This window comes from Ochotona curzoniae, unplaced genomic scaffold (assembly GCF_017591425.1).
Source record: "Ochotona curzoniae isolate NIBS_2020 unplaced genomic scaffold, NIBS_Ocur_1.0 patch219, whole genome shotgun sequence".
NCBI lineage: Eukaryota > Metazoa > Chordata > Mammalia > Lagomorpha > Ochotonidae > Ochotona > Ochotona curzoniae.
This window is the reverse complement of record NW_024466772.1, coordinates 31,873-57,713: the sequence shown is the minus strand read 5'-3', so window position 1 is coordinate 57,713 and position 25,841 is coordinate 31,873. Positions and strand designations below refer to the sequence as shown.

General features: G+C 39.4%; 1 protein-coding gene across 2 annotated transcripts in view; it reads left to right on the top strand.

Moving 5' to 3' along the window:
• Positions 1-25,841, top strand: part of LOC121166753 (glycine receptor subunit alpha-2) — a 153,235-nt gene that overhangs the window by 106,774 nt on the left and 20,620 nt on the right. For both annotated transcript variants that reach the window (XM_040996033.1, XM_040996034.1), the window contains exon 8: positions 12,049-12,198. In XM_040996033.1, coding sequence (XP_040851967.1) covers positions 12,049-12,198 — 150 coding nt within the window. The remainder of the gene's footprint in view (positions 1-12,048; positions 12,199-25,841) is intronic.

Here is a 25,841-nt window from a genome sequence, read left to right as displayed (position 1 = left end):
CTTGTACAATACCATGAATCTTAAACAAAAGGATTACTCAAATGTACTCTAATGAAGCTGTGACAGACAAAATGGGGCTGACATTGTGGTATAGTTGGTGAAGCCATTGCCTGCGATGCCAGTATCCAAAACGGGTTCCAGTTCATGTCTCAGCTCCCCTACTTCCAATCCAATGCCCTTCTGATGGCCTGGGAAGAGTAATAGAAGATGGCCCAAGTAGACCCATATGAAAGCCCTGGCTCCTGGCTTTGACCTGACTGACCGCTGACCATTGCATCCATCTCGGAAGTAACCTAGATAACAGAATATCTCTGTAGTTTCTCTCTCTCTCTCTCTCTCTCTCTCTCTCTCTCTCTAACTCTTTCAAATAAATATCTTTTTAAAAAGAGGTGGCAGAGAGGAAAAACAGAGGATAAAGAAACATTTTTCTCTCACAGCTGTTGACTACCAGCTGTGTTAAGAGTTAAACATGTGGGCCCGGCGCGGTGGCGCAAGTGGTTAAAGGTCCTCGCCTTGCATGCCCCGGGATCCCATATGGGCGCCGGTTCTAATCCCTGAGGCCCTGCTTCCCTTCCAGCTCCCTGCCTGTGGCCTGGGAAAGCAGTCGAGGATGGCCCAAAGCTTTGGGACCCTGCACCCGCATGGGAGACCCAGAAGAGGCTCCTGGCTTTGGATCGGCATAGTATCGGCCCGTTGCGCTCACTTGGGGAGTGAATCATCGGACGGAAGATCTTCCTCTCTGTCTCTCCTCTCTGTATATCCGCCTTTCCAATGAAAAAATAATAAAAATAAATCTTTAAAAAAAAAAGAGTTAAACATGCAAGCCTGACACAATAGCATAGCGGTTAAAGTCCTCGCCTTAAACACCTCGGTATTTTGCATATGAGCGCCACTTCTAATCCCAGAGGCTCTGCTTCCCATCCAGCTCCCTGTCTGTGGCCTCGGAAAGCAGTTGAGGACGGTCTGAGGCTTTGGGACCCAGCACCCGTGTGGGAGACCCAGAAGAAGCTCCTGGCTCCTGGCTTCGGATTGGCTCAGCTCCAGCCATTGTGGCCACTTGGGGAATGAGCCATCAGATGGAAGATCTTCCTCTCTGTCTCTCCTCTTCTCTGTATATCTGCCTTTCCAATAAAAATAAATAAACCTAAAAAAAGTCAGACATGAACTTCAAATATTTTTCTCCACTTAAAAAATGAAGTCATAAATGTCAGTACTTCATAATTTATAGCAACCAATAAAAAGGTGGTTGATTAGAGCTACCAAAGGCTTCTATTCCATGTAATGGAAGCACTACTTAGGCTACTATAGTTTAGAGGTGTTTCAGCAGGTGCACTAATCAAGGTTAATGACAAATTTTCTACCACTAAGATAAAATGAACTGGTTGTATCAAGAAAAGTTTCTATCCTTCTTCACCAATGGTTTAAAAATAAACATTGGTTCAAGTAAGATTATAACAAATCATTGTACTTGGAGGAAAATGTCTGAGAATTGAGATTGCCCCACATGTTCCTCTATCACTAAAAAGTAATACTTGATCATATCATTTGTGATATTCCCCACTACAGAACATATCTCTTGTCTACACATGTTCATAAGGAAGGTCAAACCTGTTAGAGGTTAGCCCAGTGACAGGAATGTGCTTATAATGTACTTGGCATCCCAGGAGGAACGGAGATGGTATCCATGATCCAAGGACATTCAGGTAACCATTCTTCTGTCCTGCTCATAAATGCAGGAAGAAAACAGCCCAAGTCATGAGCAACTGGATTTACATATCAATTACTATAAAGTCTGAACTTAGGCAATACATATTGTGAGCCAAGAGAAATAGATTTATTTATAATTTGATACTCCATTTTGAAACTGCACTGAGGACATAATAAATGAGGAAAAAAAACAAGAAAACCTGTCAACATTTTTAAAGCATATCAATATGAATTTGAAAAGAATTAATTGTGAAATCTTAGGGTTGTAGACATGCTGCCAAAATAACCAAGGAATAAATTCAGTTCTACCAACTAAGGGAGGCAAACAACAGATGAACATTTATCTAGTGACATGGAAACCTAAACCTCTTGCATTGGCTCTTCCCTTCTACCCAGATATGTTTATAAATTACATGAGGTGAAAAGTCATGAAAAGAAAAAGTTTTTTTTTTTCTCTAAGTGAAATCAAATCAAAAGCAATCTGGGTATCATAAACTATCAGCAGTAAAATACCTAAAGTAACTTTCTCTCCCTTTTAGCTGTCTTTCTTCTTAGCTGACTTTCATATAAAATAGTGCTTACAAAATTTGAACTTATATACTGCTTGGAAAATTTACTCATCAATACAAACATATTGGGTACTAAGTAAGGCACAAAGATTCACTCACAAATTGCATAGACACAAAGGACATTACTGGGTTTTTATCCTCCAAATACCCTATACTTCATTTAGGTGGGTAAAACACAGATGTACAAAGTGAACACTGACCTGACTGTAAATGCATTACAAATTCTAATGACTGGTGTTACCACTGTGGGATAGAATAGGCCGAGAAGGCATCACTATGAAATTGTAGTTTTGGCTATTTTTTGGAGGATAATCTGAACACAAGCAGGTAGAGAAAAATGTAGTTTGAATGATTTATCCTAAGAAAATAATGTAGAGTTTAACAACCTCAAACCACATTAAAATCAAAAGCTAAACAATCCTTTGTCATGGAGGGCTGTCCTGTGCCTTGTTTAGGTATTTATCAGCATCCCTAATCAATGCTTACTACAAACCAAAAGCTACGTCATGTTTACTGGTTGGGATATTGAAAAACATCTTCAACTGATGATTGGATTAAAATGTGGAGAATCAAAATGGCGGAATGAGGTGAGGACACATTTAAACAGATGGAGAAACATTACCCAGGGTGAAGCAGAGAGGGCACATTCCAGGAAATCGAAGGCACCTGGATACTGATGGACACAGGAAAGATCCTTAAATGTGCACATGAGAAAAATCATGTGACATATAAAGGAATGGCATTCAGACTCACAGCTAACCTCTCACAGGAAATGCTATAGGCCACAAGAGAATAGTGTGACATATTCCAAATTCTAAAAGCAAAAAACTGTAGGCCTGGGATAATGTCCCAAAGCCTTCCTTTGTCTTTGAAAATCATATAAAATTCTCCCGCAGTAAAGAAAAGTTAAAAGAATACGCATCTTCCAGACCTGCCCTACAAATGATATTTCAAGATGTTCTCTTGACAAAGAGGAATAGCACTCACCAAAACCAAAGGCAAATGTGAACACGCCAATAAAATAACAACAGAAGAGTAAATCAATGAACAACCCATTGCTAAATGACAGGACCAAATTACCACCTATTTATATTAACCCTGAATGTAAATGACTTAAACACATCAATCAAACATCATATATTAGTAGACTGGATTTAAAAAACAAAACAAAACAAAACAAAAAAACGGTTATTTGTTGCCTACAGGAGATACATCTCACCAACAAAGATCAGGGGAAACTATATCTCATGGATTTTGATGTTTTTGTTTTTAGTTTCATTTCTTCAAAACACTGTTTTTTCTCATTAAATTCACTGACAGATCATACAGTAGCATCATTCTCTTCAAGAAGGTTCTTGATTTTCTTTTTCATTTCTTCAGCAACACATTAGTCATTCAGCCGCATGTTATTTAACTTCATGGTGTTATAAATTTTTTTCTTGTTGTTGGTGATTTTGTTTTGTGGCTTTTCATTTAAGGGGATGTACAGTAACTGTGCAATGGAGACTGTCATATCTAGTGGCATATTGTTTAACTGCATGGTGTTGTAAATTTCTGGGTTTTTTTTTTTTCTGTTGTTGATTTTGTTTTGTGGCTTTTCATTTAAGGGGATGTATAGTGACTGTATAGTGGAGACTGACATGTCCAGATGTGAGGATACAGTGCAGTGTGCATCTCTATTTCCAGACAAAGATGGAGTCCAAATAAAACTGTTTACTATATCTTAATAATAGTACACTGGACTCTCTGCCATTGTCCATGCCTGCAATGATGGACTTATGGATGTTTATCAGGAACTATGCTGTTGTAATGATATGGGGAATCTCAGTGGGGAATGGGATTTGGGGAGGGAAAGGGGAAATCTCAGGGTCTATGGAACTGTCTCAGAAGATGATGATGATAATAATAATAATAAGTGAAAAAGAAAAAATGTCAGGCTCGGCATGGTTTCCTAGTAGCTAAAGCCCTGGCCTTGAACGCGAAAGGATTCCATATGGGCACCAGTTCTAATCCCAGTAGTTCCACTTCCCATCCAGCTCCCTGCCTGTGGCCTGGGAAAGCAGTCGAGGACGGCCCAAAGCCTTGGGACCCTGCACCCAATAGGGAAACCTAGAGGAAGTTCCTGGCTCCTTACTTTGAATCAGCTCAGCTCCAGCCGTTGCGGTCACTTGGGGAATGAAGCATTGGATGGAAGATGTTCCTCTCTGTCTCTCCTCCTCTCTGTATATCTGACTTTGCAATAAAAATAAATAAATCTTTTTTAAAAATGTGGTATATGTACACTATGGAATACTGCTCAACCAAAAAAAAAAAAAAAGGAAGGAATCCCATCTTTTCAAACAAAATGGGTACAATGGGAATCTATTAAATCTATTATGCCTAGCGAAACAAGTCAGATTTAAGATGACAAATATGTTCTCTCTGTTACTTGGAAGTCAAGATAGAACACAAAAATGTTTGGGAATGAAATTGTCATTTTGGAATATAATTATAATATGTAACCCTTGTTTGTACTTCTATGGAACCAAGATTTTCCTACTTTTTATTTGTTCAAACTGATAACTTATGGCAAATTAAGCTTATAAATATTGAACGAGTTAAAATTACATATTAGCAAAAATTGATAAAGAGAGGGGAAGAATGAAGAAAGTAGGGAAAGCAGGGGAGTGAGGGAAGTGTGGTTGTCTTCTTGGAACTGCACTTATGGAATGCATAAGGTCTGATCTCTTTATGTTAATAAACAAAAATTAAAAAATTTTTTTGAATGTTATTGAAGTCCATCCGAGGAGGCAACATCATCCTTCCTGAGAGTCACAGGACAAGACACATATCTGGGTTTCTGGGGTGGGAGGAGTGGTACTTTATTTGTTGCATGGTTTTTCAACCTCAGGATTATTGAAATTTTGGCAGGGGAACTCTTTGCAAAACATACCGTCCTATATTATAGGATATATAGCAGCATTCCTGATCGAAAATTACTATGTGTCAGTACCAACACCCTCCCCCCCCCCGCAACATACACACACACATACCCACCACTGATTGTGACAAACAAAGATATTTCCAGGCATTGTCAAATATCATTTATGGTGCAAAAAAAATCACCCCCCCCATTTTGGAACCACTGGTGTAGACAATGAGTCATCAGTGGGAATACACTTGACTTCCTCAGGAGTAAGCAGGATTGCTCAAATACAGCACAAAGTTTGTGTTAGGAAAGAGTCAAATAAGATTGAATAACTAGGGCAGCCACATGCTGTGTGGGACCTTGAGTTTCAGAACCTGAAATAGGCAGCCACAGTAGCTCTGAAGCAGAAGTGTGTCAAAATAAATTGCTAATCCAAATTTCATCTCATACAAGCAAAATGATTAAATACCACAAGGAGTAACTGAGTACAGGGCGTATTGGTTAAGGCATTGTTACCATAACCAGGTCTAAGTATTAATGGCTATAATTGTTGTGACAAATTTGTCATGGAGAGAAAAGAGCAAACGTAAGGGAACATTATAGAAAGATATATAGAATCTGTATACCAGATGCAGTATTAGAAATGAAGGAGAGGAAAGAACCATTGATGAAACCAGGGTCAATGGGATGACAATAAGTAAACTGGGATGAATGGGAAGAAGGGAGTACTTAATGAGTTTGACTTTACAAACACTAACTGTAGGCATTTTAGAATTAGCACAGGATTAAAGTGAACTTAGAAGCTGTCAAAACAGAAAACCCTGAAATTTCTGTGGCTAATATAATGAAGTTTGTTTATCATTTATATGTAACCATACTCTAAGTTGGGTGACCATAGGTCTTTTAAGAATCCAAGCTTTCTCCATCTTATGGCACTGCTATCTTCAACAGTGACAACCAATGAGGCAGCAGAAGAATTAAGTTATAAGGATTTTATGGGAGATCCTAGAGATCCTGATGTTACACATACAATGTTGCCCACATTTCACTAGGGATCCAACTGAACTGGAAAATAGTTCACCGATAAAGGTAATGGAATTATTAAGCATTTGATCAATCTCTGGTATGGGACGCACACTCACACTCTCACACACAGATACCAGGAACAGGAAGCAAGTCAGAGGACTGGATAAATTAATTCAATATATGAACATAGAAAACTGTAGAGGAAAGAATACAAGAAACACAAAGAATAAATAAAGAGGCTCCACAAACAATTCAGAAATTCTAAAGGCTCTAGAGGAGGGGCCATATGCTGTGGTATAGCGGGAAAAACCACCAACTGCAACTCAGGAAACCCCTATGGGTGCTGTTTTGTGTCCTGGCTGCTCCACTTGCAGCTGCTAATGGCTTGGGAAAAAGCAGCAGAGGCAGCACTTGGACTCTTGCCATTCACTTGGGAGACCTGAAAGAAGCTCTTGGTTCCTGGCTTCAGCCTGGTCTAGATTTGGTCATGGAGACATTTTGCTAGTGAACCAGCTGACAGTAGGCCTTTCGCTGTCTCTCCTTCTAACCTGCCTTTCAAATAAATATGCAAACCTTAAAAAAAAAAAGTCAGGCCTGGTGCAATGACTCAGTGGTTCAATCCTTGCCTTGCATGTACCAGATTTGGGTGCCAGTTTGAGTCCTGGTTGTTCTACTTCCCATCCAGCTCCCTGCTTATGGCCTGTGAAAGCAGTAAGAGGATTAGCCAAAGCCTGGGGACCCTGCATCTACATGGGAAACCCAGAAGAAGCTCCTGGTTCCTGGCATTCAGTCAGCTTAGCTTCAGCTGTTGTGGCCACTTGGGGAGTGAACCAGTAGATGAAATCTTTTTCTCTGTGTCTTGTTGCCTCTGTAAATCTGCCTTTCCAATAAGTATAAAAAATTAAATCTTTTTTAAAATGTCAAAAGGAAAAAGTTAAGTTCTTATAAAGAAAGAGTGTCTTCTTTTGGTAAGATTCTTGCTTTGGCAGACAAAGGACATCACAGCAATTGAAAAAGGACTTCCGTTTGTACACATACACCCCACTTCAAAGCTGCACTTTTCTTTATGAGCAGTTGGAAAGTCCTAATCTATCTGTCTGGTCTCCAATGCCCTCTTCATTGGAGCAGACTACCTAGCTACCCTTCCCCATATACCTCCAAGACAACCAGCATATCAAAGGCAATGGCCTGTTCATACATCCTCAAAGACAACTGTATCTCCCATCTTCATGGCTTTGCTTTTACCACTTTCACTCCACTCAAACTCCTGTCTTTGCTCAAGCACTAAGTCAAGTACTTTAGCATTCAGGGATAAAGAAAGCCTTTCTTGATTTACATTGTCAACGCCAACCCTCCAACATAACCACAAAATCTTTGGGCTCTGTTTTGGCACATGCAGCCTTCCATCTTGCATCAGTTACATGTTGCCATACCTACCTCTATCAACAAGCCATGGCTTCTCCTTTAAAAGTTGTATATGTTTGTTTTTGAGAGAGAAACACACACTTTTTCCACCTGCTGATTTACTTCCTAAATGCCCATAACAACCAGCACTAGGTCAGGCCAAAGCCAGGGTCCCAAACACAGGTGGCAGGGACACAAGTACCTGCATCACCACATGCCAACTCTGGGTGCACTGACTAGAAGCTTGAATCAAGAGTGGAAGCCAAGACGCAAATGTAGGCACTCTAACAGAGATTTTGGGCATGCGAAGTAGCTATTATAATATAGTTTGGGTGGGGCATTTGACTTCAGTGACAATGACTCAACTGTGCCATTGTAATGCAAATAAAATAAAACAGTAGCCATAGACAGTGTAAAAAAATAAATATATATGGTCATGTTCCATGACACTTTACAAAACATGTGGTGGTTCACATCTGATCCATGGGCCATAATTCATTGCTCCTTAATCTTCATGAGTGACACTTTCAGGATCACACTATGAACAGCATTCCCTAAAGTGTAACCTACAATGCTCCAGGAAGAAGAAATGTGCATATTAATCATCTTCGTGTCTGCTGTCCTAATTCTTACCTGCACCCAATATAGTGTCTTCTGTGTATTCAGCCCTTGATTCTCTTCTTTTCCTGATTTAAATATTCCTGAAAGGATATCAATCTAGTAAATCATAACAACATTTTTGAGAGCTTAATTACTTTTGAAAACTATCTTGCAAGATTGAAGTAGTGTTTCAGAAAGAAATCATGCGAGCCCAAGAATCATAAAAACAGATGTGACAGGGGAATATGTGAGCTGCAAACAGTGATGGTTTATCAGCCAAAGACAGAATCTGACCTCAGAGCTGAGTAAAAGCAACTGAAAAGAATGCCAATCCTGAAAGGTCAAGCACTGAGGAACATCACATCGTATGTCACAGAGCTCTCCTAATATCCTCTAAATCTGTGTGAATAATGCATTTCATGTCAGTACTTCAGTGCTGGAAGCACAGTCGTGATTTGGAAGAAATTTGGGGACTAAGCAAAATCATTAAGGGATTTAAAGGATTCATTTATGAGCAGCTATAAAAGAAGCTCCACACATGCTTGGCCTACTGATGGGCATGAGAAGATGGGGAAGAGGGGAACAAATTATTGAGATCTAAAAACACCAGGAAAGGGGAGCAATTGTGGTCATCTCTGTGCAACTTGTATGGACATATCTCAGTATTGACACATCCCTCTTATTATTGGCTCTTAAAACATTTACAGACCATCTGAATAATACATAAACTAGCATGCTGTAATTGGCACTGCTCTATAATTACAGGGAAGTAAGACTGCTCCAGAAGAGCAAATAAAAGACAAATTATTGCTTATTGAAAAAATTCTCTAGGAATCCTAAGTGTACTGAGAAAATAAAACCTTACTAAGAGTCCAATCTCTTAACTATCAAATGCATGCAACTGTGGGCAATAATATGGAATTGAGAATTGTGATATTAAAATCCTAGAACACAAAAAGAGCTAGATATGTCCTTCCTTGCTCCCCTTTTTCTTTCACACAATTATTCAGTTATTCAACCATTTACCTATCTACCCCACACATCAACACAGGCCCTATGCTAGTCTTGCAAAAAGCCTGCCCTAAAAATCAAGCAAACAGATTTTTAAAACAAGAACATGCTTATAGTGCAAGGATAGGGCTCAAGTAGCTGACGGACAAGTTCTATAGAGGTTGGAAAGGGAATCAAGAGAAGTGACCCCTAATCCAGATGGGAGAAAGGTGATAGGTGCAGAGCCTTCCCAGGAGAGCTATGCCAGACCTTGAATTCTGAGCAATCCATTCAACAGAATGGATAGAACAAGCATCTCATATAGGAATAGAAATATTCGAGAAGGATACCTCAGACATTTTGTGGCACTCGGGGTTAAAAAGCAAATTTTAGTACAAAAGTTTTGAAATCTATACATGATTTATTCATAACATGCATGTCCATGAGTTTTTTGAAGATACCTGTATCAAAAAGACCAGAGATGACAAAGTAAAGGACCACTTTGATAGAACATATATGGGATTAACAAGTAGTTCATATTGTGCAGGACTGATAGTCTAAGACGGGTGATAAAACTTCATTAAGATATGTTAGGATTGTGGATAATTTTTACTTTCTTTGTTTGCCTCTTCCGAAACTTCTCAAATAGAAAAAACTTTTCCTTAAGTAGAAAAGTAATTGCAAACATCTATATGTTAATTATTTTGTGTTCAATACTCTTTTTAGCTCTTCATATAATAAGTGTCATCATCAACTTAAGAATTCCAAGAGACAGATACTGTGATTGGTCCTGTTTTACAGGTAGGAAATGGAGGTAGAAGGAGGATAAGAAATCAAGAAATGTTAGAAATAGTTAGCAGAACATGGTATGTAACTCAGGCTTTCTTTTCTCAAAGTCTGCTTTTAATATCCTTCATGCTGGTGCTAAATTTCAAAGTCAAAAGTCTATTCTCATATTGTTTATTCTCGTAATTGCTGTAAAAATTGATCTAGTAGAAACAATGTCAGATCTTTTTTGGAGAGAATATTCATATCAACAACATTTATATCCATAGCAATAAAATAGAAAATAAATGTCCTAGAAAATAGAATGATGAATCCTGACATGGACCATTATGCAAGCATAGGAAATTATGATTTAGATGAAAGTTAAATGACGTGAGAAATACTCAACATAAAAACTGAAACACAAGATCCACGTCATACTAGCTTTAATAGTGTGCTTGGTTGTTTTCCAAAAAGAAAACTACTCCTCAGACTGTTTCAATTCCAGTCCTGGGTCAACCACTTACCAGTCCTGTGATCTTGAGTAATAATTTAACACTTCTATATCTCAGATTCCTCAAAGAAAATGAACATAATACTATTCATGGTTACAAAATTTACACATGAAAAATGTTTAAAACGTGCTCGAAAGCCCTAACTACCAACCACTAGGGCACCTTATTTTAAAATTAGAATTGGGTAAGTCACATTCAACTGGAAGTTTTTTAAGTGATTTTTTTTTGTAGTCAAATCTAATCACTTTGTTTACTTCTATCTCTCTAAAACTTAAAAAATTGTAAACCAAATAAGAAGGAGGACATTGGGACCAGTACAGTAGCCTAGTGGCCAAAGTCCTCGCCTGCACTGCTTGTGGCCTGGGAAAGCAGTCAAGGACGGCCCAAAGCCTTGGGACCCTGCACCCACATAGGAGACCCTGAGGAGCTGCTGGCTCCTGGCTTCAGATTGGCTCAGCCCTGACGATTGCAACCACTTGAGAATGAATCAGCAGACGGAAGATTTTTTTCTCTCTCCTCCCCTCTGTATGTCTGACTTTCCAATAAAAAATAATTCTTGTTTTTAAAAAGTTTGGTGTTTTACTTTGGTTGGGCTTAATGCTCTTGAACGGTGAATTTGAAACTATAACCATGCTTTCTTGTCAATTAAGATGAACAAGTTGATGGAAATTACAAATTGGCTTTGGAAGGGTCTGTGACTACATAGTTTACTTCTCATCCGAGTTTCTAAGAATTACCTTAACGATATTAGGCTTTAAATATTAAGGGGAAAAAAGAAGTAACAAGCTTTAATAATTATGTCGATTCTATTTTTATCCCAAAGTTCTGGGGTTTTTTTTTTAGATTTATCTTTTTATTATTATTTTTTTTATTGGAAAGGCGGATATACAGAGAGGAGGAGAGACAGAGAGGAAGATCTTCCGTCCAATGATTCACTCCCCAAGTGAGCACAACGGCCAATGCTATGCCGATCCAAAGCCAGGATCCAGGAACTTCTTCTGGGTCTCCCACACGGGTGCAGGGTCCCAAAGCTTTGGGCCGTCCTCGACTGCTTTCCCAGGCCACAGGCAGGGAGCTGGAAGGGAAGCGGGGCTGCCGGGATAGAACCGGCGCCCATATGGGATCCTGGGCGTGCAAGGTGAGGACCTTAACCACTGCGCCACCGCGCTGGGCCCCCAAAGTTCTGTTTTTAATTTTATTTTTTCACTAAGGGAATTTTTATTGGCAAGTTATATCTGTAGAGCACAAAGTGATGTTTTGACATGTGGTATACATTGGAGAATGGACGAATCCAACTATTTAGCATGCAGCATCTCACATACTCTTGTGGGAAGGAGCAAGGGCCAGGCAAGTGGTTTGTGTGACTTCCACTTACCTGAATCTTCAGAATGAAATTCATACACTGCTTCCACACTTTCCTAAGGAAGGCTAGAAAATGCTTGACCAAGGAAATGAGGTTACTCTGCTGTTCACAGCATTAGAATCTGGTTTCCCAGCAAAATTTCATGATACCTCTCTTCTCTCTCCCCCTCCCTCCCTCCCTCCTTCCCTGTCTCCCTCTCAGGTCTCCTATGTAAAAGCGATTGACATCTGGATGGCGGTGTGCCTTCTGTTTGTGTTTGCTGCCTTACTGGAATATGCAGCAGTGAACTTTGTCTCCAGGCAACATAAGGAGTTCCTGCGTCTCCGAAGACGACAGAAGAAGCAGAATAAGGTACAGTTGGCCTTCTGCATAAAAAGCCATGTCGAGCTGGAGGTGGTTAACCATGTAATGTGATTCAGGAAACACAGGAACACACAATAAGCAAAAAGCCAAAGTTAGTTTTTATTCTAATTTGTCTGACTATAGTGAATTAGTGCTTAAGTTAGTCCTTAAAGGTTCAGATACATCTTTTATGAGGCAACAGAAGAAAAGGGTTCCAAATTTCCAATCAAAGGGATGTCAAAGAAGGAAAATATTGATTATCCTGATATGATTAGTATACATTTTATATTTGTATTAAAATGTCACACAAGCATCCATAAATATGTACAACTGTTAATTAAAACTTTTAATTGGGGCAGGAGTAGAGTTTTTAGTATAAGCATAACCCAAGTGTTATATGGGATATACTTATACTGTAAAGTGGCAATTTAGTTGAATTTTCAATCTAACTGAGCTCCCTAGATTTATCTGACAACTGTAATTGGGGAAATATATTCAATTTGGCAAAGTTTTATTAAATTCATGGTTGTTTTAAATACTGACAGTTTGTATGTGTGATGTTTTGTATGTGCCCATAATTAATTTTTCTTTTATTTATCTGGCTTTATGTAAATAGACTGCAGCTTGATCAATCCAGTTAGATTTATCTCCTTGTCTCATCTTTAACTCTAATACTAAGATCTAGTCTTTGCACTATTTGGAGATTTAAGGATTGAAATGCATAATTCAAGCTTTTCAGTTCAGTGGTCTCCAAACTTACTTACGCATTAGAAGCACATGGGGATTTTCAAAACTACCAAACCTTAGTCATATCCCGTTAATTTATCTCAAACTCAGGATAGTGAACAGGTATCAGTGCTTCTGCAGCTCTGCAGGCAGTGTCAGGCTGTGTGGATATATTTGAAATGCACTGCCCTATAACCCAATCTCATAGAGGATACCAGAAGACTGGCATCTGTTTTCCATTTCAGACTCTGGAAAACAAACATGACCTTTGATATAAAGACTATTACTGCCAGTAATATCACTGGAGAACTATAGCTACACTTTTATGTACAATAGATCAGAGATATTTTCAAAATCTGTTCCCCTCAAAATTCATAAACTTGTTGGTGAGGACATCATCACTTGCTAGTCTGTTGGCTTAATGCATCCAAATCCCGACACACACACACACACACACACACACACACACATACAGAGAGAGAACACGTTTCTTATGAATTAGACGTTGCTTACATTGAGGTCTTACACGTGTATGAGCTCACAAAGTCCTGCCTTGCCAGTACAAAATGTTTTCCTGCACATAAATTGCATGGAAAAGAGAAATACAATGGGTCTTCAGAAATTTCATGGGAAATGCATATTATGAAAAATCAGTACAGAATGCAAAGAAGTAGAAAATTAGATTAGGGAAACAGGTAACTTCCGGTTTATATAAAATAGTACAAGGGAGTGTATTTTATTTTAACTGATCAGAATTCACTTGGAATTCTGAAATAGCAAATAAGTTTCCAAGTGAATAGTTATGGAATCTAGGAGACTGTGGAGAAACATAAATGGTCTTCCAAAATTACCCAGGAAATACGTTTGTGAAAAATCTATACACATATTTCAAATTTTTAAAGCGAAATAAAATTATATTTACATATTCTGTGAGCTGATGGGGGCTACAGCCTAGCCCAGCCCTATCAGCCCCCAGTCCTAACCTCATGTAGACTGGCTGTTATTGCACCCTGACCCGGTCCGATCCACACTCCATTCTGGCACTCAGATTCACCAGTGGGTGATATGGACTGACCCAGCCTGGCCTGCCCCCAACCTGCACCAAATGTATGCCAGTAGGTACCGTATTTTGGCCTGGTCTGGGCTGCTCCCCATCTTGGTTCTTGCACTCACCTGCAGGGACTGTGTCCCGACAGAGGAGTTCCCCAAGCTCCTCCATCAGGATCTCTCCCAGTGCCAGATCTCATGCACACCGGTGGGTCCATGGGCCAGCCCTACTTAGTCCACCTCCTGTCCCACAGAAACAGTGGCCTTTCCTGACTGGCCCTCACCCATTCTGGGTGTGGTCTGGCAGGTGGCGGTCAGTGATGGCTCTGCGCTAACAAGCCCATCTTAGGAATGCCATGTGAGCTGGTGAATCAGTCTGACCCACAGAGATCTTCTGGACTCTCCTCTCTGTACCATCAGGTCTCAGTCCCCTCACTTACAGACAAATACCACTCCGCATGGCTGGTCTGCCCTCTGTGTGCTTTTTGAAAGACCTTCTGATAGGTAATGAGATGTTGGTTTTGATAACAGTGGTTATCAAAGGGTAGTGATCAGATTCAGGAGTCCTCATTTCGTATTTCTTTGCTTTCTAGTATGTGACAGGAACTATATAGATCCTCAGAATACTCATTGTTGGAGAAGGAAACAATGTGATCCCAAAGTCAACCCTTATTCCAGGGGTGATGCTTTAGTAATAAAAACAAAATGTCAAACTGAGTATGAGTATCAGGTATCCAGCTGAAGCAACTGGAAGACCAGTGTTACCATTTATTAAACTAGGGGCCATTGGGACAGAAGTAGATTTGGGATGAAATTCAAGCCAATTTTGAGTCTATAAATTTAGACAATATGAGATATTACAGTAAGAGTTAGCAAGCAATTAAACAGGGCAAGATAAAATCCAGGAATGTGTAGTTGGGAGTGGCCAGCAAACAGATGATATCTACAAAACTGAGTGAGCTCAAGCACTAAGAGAATGAAAATTAAAATCCCCAAGAACAGAACAGTGTCTTTTGAAATCCTGCATGGCGAGGGTTAAGTAGGAAATAAAATGTAACAGACTTTCCACTGATTTGTAATGCCTTTGCTGTGCAGAGGGGCATGAAAGATAGTATAGAATAAAATGTGTATTTGTGGACGTATTTTTTTCAAAAGTATAAAAGAAAATGTTTGACAAAAGGAATGCTATAGTAAAAGGGAAGATGTTAGCATACCAGTAAAAGAAGGGGTGCTTTCAAGAACAAAGGTTGTGAGAATGTGAGAAAGGACAAAATTCAAAGAGCCACAGTTGGCTTGACAGGGGGACAGGTGTTTCATCTATTTTACCAATGGCTTAAATGACTGCCAGTTCATTGATGATGACACAAAATGTTTTACCGCTGTCGAGACAAAATTGGGAGAACAATTGTTGCTGGTCAACCAGTAGGTTCAATGACCATAAAATGTGGGCACTCCTAACTAGTAGTTCTTGTCATTGCCATGAATTCTGAGGCCTCTTATCAGATGAGATGTGAAGCAAAGAAGAGACAAGTATGAAACACTAACTGCGGACAATGAAAAAGTCATTTGTCCAAGGTGAGGAGTGAGGCCAGAATGCTGACACAATGAGCATGCCCACTGAATTCCAAACGAACAATCAGCAGATGCATTTCCCTCCCCACCGCACCCTCCCTCCCATAAATGTTCCATGGTCAGGCTTAGATAACTGAAATGACTAGTATCTGAGTTTAATTACAATTGAAGTTTTTCCAGGTGAGAGACCAGCAGAGGTGTTAAGGATGCAAGCAAGTGAGGAGTTGTAGTGAAGAACCAGAAATTTACAAAAAACCTATTGGCCATTTCACTGGAGAAAGTGAAATACTGAAGTAGGTCTAGTAAAATAAGCAGCTTGGAAGACTACGAAACAATCAGAACCAAGACTTCAAAGGAACATGAGATAATGGTAAGGTTAGGATCATATAAATATGACTAAGGTTTGGTGGGGGGAAAATGGTAATAACAAGGCAGTCCAGAAATTGGAGGATCTAGAATGATATCAGTTATCTGTATGGATATTAAAGACATATATATCATCCCACAAAAAGGTGACATTAGCAAGAGTGTTGGTTCAGCAGGGAAGTACATCCTAAGAGTATTCCCTGATACAGGCTGCAGTTGGGGACTTGTAAATCACAGCAGAGGTAGAGGTGTAGCCAAATGATGTGGATGCAGAGGTGTCAAAGGTGTTGGATTTGAGGAGGAAGGAAAGACACATTTTGGCATTCCAAAGGGGGGAGAAGAAGAAGAACTGAGATTGAATGGAAACTTGTTAAGGTTGCCAGTTGGCAGCTACAAACTTTTTTTTGTTTTGTTTTCTAAATATATATACAGAATGTATGTATGTATTTAAATGCCAATTTATCTGTTTTATATAGAGATGTTGTTTAGTCTGTATATCTCAAAATAACTATTCAAAGCACAAAGTTTAATTATCAAGGTGAAAACCTGGGGATAGCAAGACAAACCATGTGTGTTACCTTTGTAGTCAAGCTTCCTAATTGTCACTGATAGCAACATTTTGACCAAAAAAAAAAAAAAAAGCAGCAGCATTTTTGACTATTTGTTCTTATGAACAGTGGCTTTTTCTTTCAACTTTTTTGAGTCTAAACCATATTTTAAAAAAAGTAGTAACAAGTGCTAATGTTTATTAAAGGCTTCAAAAACTTCATGGGAATATACATTATTAAAAAAATATCTTAAATTTTTGCACCAAAATTAACTTATCCTTCAACTGCATTTTCCCAGTAACATTTGAAGTACCTTTATAAATGTCCCATGTTATTCTAGACATTTACATCTAGCAATTGATCTAATCCTCACAAGTGTGTGAGCAATGCAATCCTACAGCCCCTTCTCAATCCCTCCTGTAATTTAGCAGTTGTGCCAGATTATTCATTCTCACCAAATTGTTATTAGTTGGATTCAAATAAACTGAAATGGGTTTGCTTGACTTCCACACTGTCCATCTAACTTCTGTAAAGTGTGATTTCCTATCTTGGGAGTAGACACACATAGTTAACAAATTTCTCACTTTTAACACATGGAGAAAGCTGAAAGAAAAAATAATCTTGGGCCTCTTGTTGATGTTTTTCCGAATCAGTGACATAATTAACACTCCCCTTCCAGGATAGCTTGTGAGGACCTTGCTGACAAAATGACACCTAAACACAAGAGGTTGGGATCTGATGATTCTTCTGTCTCTGACAACGATGGGTTCTTCCTGGCCACTTAGGATATCACCTCGTTCCATGGCGTGACGTGAAAAGTTCATGAAGGCACCACTTCATAGTGTCAATGGAAAATATGGAAAAACATAGGTTCTATGAATGTGAAAAAAACACAAATAGAGGCTGAATAGAGATGCTGTTGAGCATCTGAATGCACATAATTGAATGAATTTGCCATTTTTTATTATAGAATCTATATATTTGTATTGCTTGATGGGACTCTTTCATTTTGTAATCATCAACAGTATGGAGTTGTTATGTCTGTTTCCCATTTCCATTATCAAGGCTGTCCTTGTTCGGATAAACCAGTTACCCTGTGAATGACAGTAACATTTAATCTTTTTTTTTCTATTGAAATATTCTTGTGTTGCTTATTTGAAAGTCAACGTTACACAGAGATGGAGAGACAGAGACACATAGCTCTCATCAATCCACTGGTTTATTCCCTAGATGGCCTCAATGGCCAGTGCTGGGTCAAGACAAAGCCTTGAGCCAAGTGCTACATCTGGGTCTCCTACATGTGTGGTAAAGGTCCAAACACTCAGACCATCTTCCTCTCCTTTCCCAGCTGCATCAGCAGGGGGCTAGATCAAAAGTGTAGCTGGCAGAACTTAAAAGGAGCTCATAGGGAATGCTGGTGCCAGAGGTGGAGGATTCATATGCTATGCCACTTACTGATGAGGAAGCCAAAGCAAAGTCAGATTAAGTATGGCTTTGAGGCCCTTGACATTAACCACCAAGCACCCTGCTGCCAAAAGTTTACATTTTACATCTAGTGCTGTGATCTAGCATCACACACACATACACACACACTTGAAACAAACACTTCTAAGCCACTCTAATATTTTCTAATCTGTTTTTCAAACTGAGGGTGAATCAAGATTGGGATTCAGGTGAGACAAAGCAAGATGAATCACACAAACGTAGAGTCAAATCTTGTTTTCATTCAATATGCTCAGGTTCTGTTCACCATGGAGTTTAAAATTCTTTTTACAAATTTTATATAAAATATATTTTTTAATTGAGGCTAGTCTTGTGGCACAGCAGGTAATGCCATCATCTGTGATGCCAGAATCCCATGTAGGAACTAGGACTGCTCCACCTGCAGTCCAGCTCCTTGCTTAATAGCCAGGGAAAACAGCAGAAGATGGCCCAAGTACTATGGGTCCTGCATTCACGTGGGAGATTCAGAAGAAGCTCCTGGCTTTGGCCTGGCTCAGCACTGACTCTTGTAGCCATTTGGGGAATACACCAGTGTATTAAAGATCTCTGTCTCTCCCTCTCTCTGTCTGAAATTCTGATTTTCAAATAAACAAATAGATTTTTTATATGTATTATATATCTAGAACATTGGAATTTTTAGCAACCTTTCAAATTTTGCGCCTGAAATCTCATTTTCCTTCCCTAGTTCTGACCCAATTCTGAGAACCACTAAGTTTTGGTTGTGGCCTATGTAAAACAAAAATCATTACTTAAAAATATTCACAACTCCTAATGGGGGCAAAATCCCATATCTTTAATTTCTCACTCAGAAACAGACATCTTAAACACAGAACAGGTTGATTTCTTGGCAAATATAAGAAAAACCAAGGGCAGATCATTTCCCAAGAAGCCAATGCTATTAAGATTAAATTCAAGGGAGATAGCAATTGAGAGAGCACCGGATTACATTTATATGCATGGGAAGAGCACCTGGTGTTTACTGCACAATCAAGTTATGAAATGGGGTCACTTTCAAGGAGGGGCAAGGCAATTTGCAACTGGGTGTATTTGCTTTCTTTTCTATGTTTCACAAAACAGCCAATCTTCAATTTCATCTAAGCAGTTTCTCAGAAACAATCACACCCAGATCTTTGCTGACAGAGCCAACTGATCCTAGCGTATTGGAAACTAAAACCCCTTGTCTGAGGGTTAAACTCAATGTTATCTCCTCAGCTCCAATCAGAACTATTCCCACCATATGAGGGTTCTAACAACTTCCCACACAAATGTTACAGGATCGCCTGCATTTTTCTCTTGCTTCCTTTTCTGCGTGGTTCTATTACTCCTTCCTTATGGCATGGTGTCTTAATTGCAGATGTTTCCAGTTACCCACACATCCCATCATTTCTTTATTTTCAGTGACTGAAAACATGGTCATTTCTTTGAGAACGTGGTTATGGGTTTTAGGTCGCCTACTGACAAGCTCCCTTCGAGAAGGAACGATGTAAATAATGAAGTGTGTAGACTATTCTATCCTCTACCCCATCCCAGAAAGAAAATATTCTGTCTCTTGAACCTGATTAGACAACAAGATGAGAACCCAAGCCCTGATCAAAATGGTTCATATGACAATATTCCAGGAAAGCAAAACTTCACTACCGGTTTGCTGTGATTATCTCTCCTTGACTCTTGCTTGACCCATCTTTCAAACACCACTGAATATCATCTCCTCATCTTATAAAGAGGACATAACATTCCTCTTTCAACTACCTCTAACGCTTAATTTCTTCCCTTTCATAACATGTGTCACTTTCTAGTCATTTGCTGTGCATGTTTTATGGGCCAATATAAAACTAAAATGGCATTAGGAGATAATAGAATTTAGGAAATTGTATGTACAAATACTGGAATGTGTCTCCAAAGTAAGTCATCCTCTCATTAAGGCACTGGAGGGAAATCACCATACAAGGACAGTACCTGCTTTGATTTTTACCCAAGCTTTAACATCAAGCCAAAATACAAACCCCCCCAAAACAAAGCCTTTTAGAAGCTGCACTGGCCACTTCTCTTGGTAGGCCCAGAAGCCGTGTATCTACCATTTCCCCTCTGATATACCAAGGGCCTGAGACGGCCCTTATCCGATGGCACTCCAGGCCTCACTAATCAAGTCCAGAAGACTCAGTGCTAACGGTCACTTGAGAGTGTTTTATTTAGACCCCTAGGGGTTCCACCACCACAAAGTGTAATTTAATCAATGTTCCAGAATCTCCAAAATCAAACCAGCACCCCTCCTGCTTGAGGTTAAATGGAAAGCTTTCAGGTCTTCTCAAATCTTCCTTGCTAAACATACTATTGCTTATAATATGGCTGACTGCCTTTTGCCATGTTGAGCACTCTTTCACTAGTTTGCTAATGAGCATCTTGAATTTTACTCAACGAAACTTGACAGATAGTCTAGGCATGATCAATATGCAATACACAACAGCAGTAGTTCCTCTGTTTATATGGACTTCGATTTGTTTTACAGCACTAATGGGAATGCCTCTAAGTAGTAGTATTCCACAGTGAGCCCATTGTGACCTTGTTAGTATGTTAATTTCCCAGGTATTGTTTTCTGTTACTCACATGAGTAGCTATCAAGTTCAGTGATATTTATTACTCTAAATTTTTACCTCATTGGTTTCAACCCACTGTTCTAGATAATATCAATCTTTACATATAAATTCAGTCATCTAGAGAATTAGCTACTATTTATAGCTGGGTACTTAATGCAAGTAGGCATCGACAGCCTGTAGCCAAAATCCATCAATGTATGGCTTCAACAATTGGGTTTAGCACTCTTTGAAATGGAGAAAAATATGTATCAGAAAGAGCTGGAGTGGAGATTTGAATGGCCTCTATAAATTGGGTGGTTTTTCAGGAAAAAAAAGCATAAGGAAGTAGAGGCATGCTCTAGATTATATGCTGTCAAAAAGTGGGAGAAATTCTACAAAGGGGTATCTCAATAACACTACATATAAGATGGCAGTAACTTCTTTACCAGTAACTAGTGGAGTAAACCACGGAAGATCAATATGTAGTATTTTGTAAGCTGCACAGTGACTGTGTTTTGGTGCTTAGACAACATCCTGATGTAGCCTCATTTGCCTCACATTATCAGGTGTGGCTACAGACCAAGTGTGTCAAAGACCTACCTTGTGTGAGGTGACTTGAGCTTTTGGAACTGGAGTTTTTTCCCTCCTTAAACGAAGGTGCTACACTTCCAACAATCCAATGAGGGTTCGGTAACTTACTAGTTCTGTAACCTTGGTAGGCAAGTTAGTGGGAAAAAAAAATAAACAAGAATTTTTGTGTGTTACTTTCCTCACCTTTAAAATGAGATCAATAATATCCAGTTCATAAAATGAACTGGTAAAAATGAATGTGGTAAAAATGAGTTCCCAAGGGTAAAGCTCATGAAACAGACCTTAGAAATGCAGTAAATTTTATGTTTAGTTATTGCTCATTTTATTACCAACTTTTCCCACCACAGAGGTAGTAGCAGACTTGGGATCGTAATGTTTTTCTCAATTTATCAGAGGACATGTAGTACAAATCAAAATGAAAGAAATCTTAGGATAAGTCTAATAGCCTGCCCACATACTCCTTCCAATTTTACTACTCTTGCTTTTCCTTCACAAAGAAATCAGGACATACAGCAAGATATGGCCTGTGTGGCTATCTTTACAATTATAGGAAAGAGACCAGGCTTTCTTACTTTTACTTTTGCAGTGTCTAAAAATGTGGAAAGAATCAGGAGCGAGCTAATTTACATTTTATCTTCCAATCTTCCATTGATATATCCATTCTGGAAAGAACGGTGTGGAAACTCACATTCAGCCTCTTACTAAAACTGGGAGAACTCAGAGAAGTACCCTGATTTGGAATAGCAACAAGCACAGTAATGGGCATGAGGCCATAATAAACACTCATTGCCCTGTAGGCCCACTGGCGTTAGTATGCAGATCCCACCTTGACTATACTGCTCTAGGATAGTGCTTCACAATCCTTGATGCACATGACAGCCTTGGTAAAATACAGATTCCTAGGCCCAGCCCAGGAGATTTTTCAGTATTCTATCATATGTATTCACAAGGTACTTAGAAGGATTTCCTAAATCATTAATTAAAGTAACTATGACCTCCTTAACAAGTGCAACATTGAAAGGAAGAGGCATTTCTTTTTATCTTAAGCTTGAGGGCATTGTGACTAGAAATTTGGACTTCCTTGTGAAAGCAATTAGAATGAACATTTTGGCATTTTGTGATTCCCATATCACCAAGACAAGTTCATGTTCATAAGGGGCATAGAGAGCTGTAGTGTTTAAGAGTTTTCTTCTAAGCATGTCCTATTTTGCCAGGTGTTCTGACCATCAGCTATTTGGGGGACTGAAGTACGGAATTCTCTGTTGTAAGATGCAAAGCAATTGGCAGAGCAGTCTTTCAAGTGAAATTCCCATATTTTCAGTGCCTCCTCCAATTCTTTCTTTAATCTCAAGCTATTTTTCATCAGCTCTTCGTTCTTCACTACTTTACTCCTGACTAAATCACATTTTTCTATCCCTCTTATTTTCTACTCTTCATTAAGTTTTTCTCCTACTCTGAAGACCATCTCTTCAGACTATTTCATTTTATTCATTTATGCATAAACCAACTATAAGTGTATTATACACTTACTACGAGACAGCCATAAAGGTTAAGACATGCTGTCCAATAGATGTTCAGTATAGAGAAGATGGAGTAATGGACAGGCAAGTTATCAATGTAAATGATACCTACTATGATAGAGGCTGTTGGAATGCTATGGAAACACCTTTAAGGGGCCTTGCAGTAGACATTGTAATGTCACACCTGTATTCCTGTGACACTCATTGTTTCCATATATGCTAAAGGCTTCCAACTGCAACTTCCACTCTGCCTTAGTTGAGGGGAAGGTGGAGATCCTACTCAGGTCCAAGCAGCATGCCATGCAAGGTACCCTGGAAATGTTGATGACCTGACAGTCCAATAACAGCCCTCTACCAATAATAGTTGGACCTTAGGGATAAATAGCCTCGGCAGCATATTCTACAATGGCTCCAAGTGATCCCCAGTGCAACTGAGCCCATATTGCCTACAGTGAAGCTTGTTTACCAAGGTTTCCTGATTTGACATCTTTCTGTTCCCTGCCTCACTTCTCCATTCCTCTACTGGTACTTCCTGAGATTGCTTCCCAAATGAACTGCCTGCACTCATATCTCTGGGAGTCTTCTAGAAAAACTCAATGAAGACAAACACCGAAAAAATCATGTGCTCTCTCAAGACAGTAGTGAAACAGGAGGCTGGTAAGCTGAACAGTCTGGGCAAGAAAAGGCTCAGTTCTATGCAGAAGATATTAGGGTTCCCCTGAAGGTAATGGGAAGATATTATGGAAAAATCAATCCAGCTGAGTACTCTGGAGAAGGCTTCCAGCACAACAGGACTACAAACTAAGAGAACAGACAGAAGGCTCTCATTGTAATCTAGACCAGGGATAAGGAAGGTCCATAAAGTGGCAAGAAATTGAGCTTTAGACATTTAAACAAATAAAATCATTAGGGCACATGTGGACTGAATATATTTGCAATGCAAAGAGGAAGAAGTCAGGGAGTATGGCTTTGTCAGAGGGGGACTGTGACAAAGACGAAGGGTTGTGGTAGGGCAGTGGAGACGAATATACAATTGAATGCAGAATCAGGTGAAATAAACAGGTGGAGTACAAATGTCCACAAGGCAAATGTAGCACCCAGGAAAGAAGTAGGGGTGATTTTAGAGTCAGTAGTGATAGAAGTGAGGCTAAAGCTATAATAGTGGTTGAGATTACCCAGGAGCAGCAGGAAGAGTGAGATGAGGAGAGGGGAAGGTGTAACACGTCAGAGGCAAAAAAAAAAGAGGGCAGAGACCAAGGCCCTTAAGTATCATCATGGCGGGGAGGCATGCCAAAAGGATCCCACTGGAAAGAGAAAGGTTAATCTCAGCTAAAGGATATCCAAGAAGAAACTCCACAGTATCTAAAATAAGCTTGGTTCAAACGATGTCAACATGAAAAGGTGGATGTAGATTAGGGAGACTCCGAGAATCTTGGCATTTTTGACTGCAGCAGGTTCAACAGACAGAGGAAGACACAAGCTTTTCAAAAGCACACTTTAGAAGGAAGCAGTGAGGGAAGACACTGAGAGCTAATGCTAAGAGAGAGGCAATGGGGGTTGTTTTCAGTTTCCTTTTTATACTTATATTTTGGCTCATTTGCTGGGTTTTGTTGTTGTTCTTGTTTTTATTTTTTAATTTATTATTATTATTATTATTATTGACACAGTATCATAGGCCCTGGAATTTCCCTTATCCCCTCCCCAATTCCCTCCTCCTCACTGAGTTCCCCTATATTATTACAATAGTATAGTTCTTTATACACAGTCAAATGCCCATCATAGCGAGAATGGATAACGGCAGAGAGTCCAGTATCCTATGGTCAAGACATAGTAAACAATTTCAATGGGAGTCCATCTTTGATATGGAAGTAAAAATGCACACTGCATTGCATCATCCCCTTAAATGAAAAGCCACAAAACAAAATCAACAACAGGAAGAAAACATAAATTAAAAACACCATGCAATTAAACAATATGCTACTAAAAGACTAATGTGTCGCTGAAGAAATAAAAAAGAAAATCAACCTTCTTGAAGAAAATGGTGGTATTGTATGATCTATGAGTCACTGAAAATTTAATCAGAAGAAAGTGTTTTGAAGAGATGAAATTACCACAAAAAAATAAAAATTCATGATATATTTTCCCCTGATCTTTGTTGGTGAGGTATGTCTCCTGAAGGCAACAAATAGATGTATATTTTTTAATCCATTCTACTAATCATTTACAACCAGAGTTAATATGTATGGGGGTAATTTGGTTCTGTACTTTTAGCAATGGGTTGTTCATTGATTTAGTTTTCTGTTGTTATTTTACTGGGAGATTCTTCACATTTGTCTTTGGTTTTGGTGGGCGCTATTCCTCTTCTGTCAAGAGAACATCTTTAAGTATCATTTGTAGGGCAGGTTTGAAAGAGGCAAATTCTTTTAGCTTTTCTTTACCGTGGAAGAGTTTTATTTCATTTTCAAAGACAAAGGAAAGCTTTGCTGGATACGTTATCTTGGGCCAACAATTTTTTGCTTTTAGAATCTGGAATATGTTACTCCATTCTCTTCTTGCCTGTAGAGTTTCCTGTGAGAGGTCTCCTGTGAGTTCAGTTGGGATTCCTTTATATGTCAGCTGATTTTTTTTATTAATAATCTTACTTAGTTGATTAGGATGCAAAGGGTCAAGGGCTACAGGAAAGTGGGTAAGACCACTGTTTCCACACTAATATCATTTTCCCCCTGTATCTGGGGTCAGGGGAAAAACAAAGGGAGAAGCCCTGCCCAGCCTCCCACCCATCCCAGGTCCCCAATGTGAGGCATGCTCTGAGGGTCCTACTCAAGCAGTTTCGATAGTTCAACAGTTCTGAATTGCTGCCAATCTCACTGTTCCAATCATGATGAAATCTATTCAGAATCCACTGGCAGAATTAGTCTCTTCATGGTTGGGGTTCTAAGATGAGCAGTTCAGTTGGAGGAATCTCCAAATAAAGTAGGTCTGATGTGATCCCAGATCTGATTGTTGTGTGTGCTTGCCAGTAGAGGGACCAGCACAGTCCATCACCCGAATCAGCTTATGCACATGCTGCTTCTGGGAATTGCTGGGTCAGTTCTGTTTCCAACCCTGTCTTCTACACAGACCGATGGGTGTTGTAGTCCAGCCCAATCCTGCCCATTTTATACTTGGCCTTCAAGCAAACCAGTGGGAGCTGCAGCCTAGTTGAG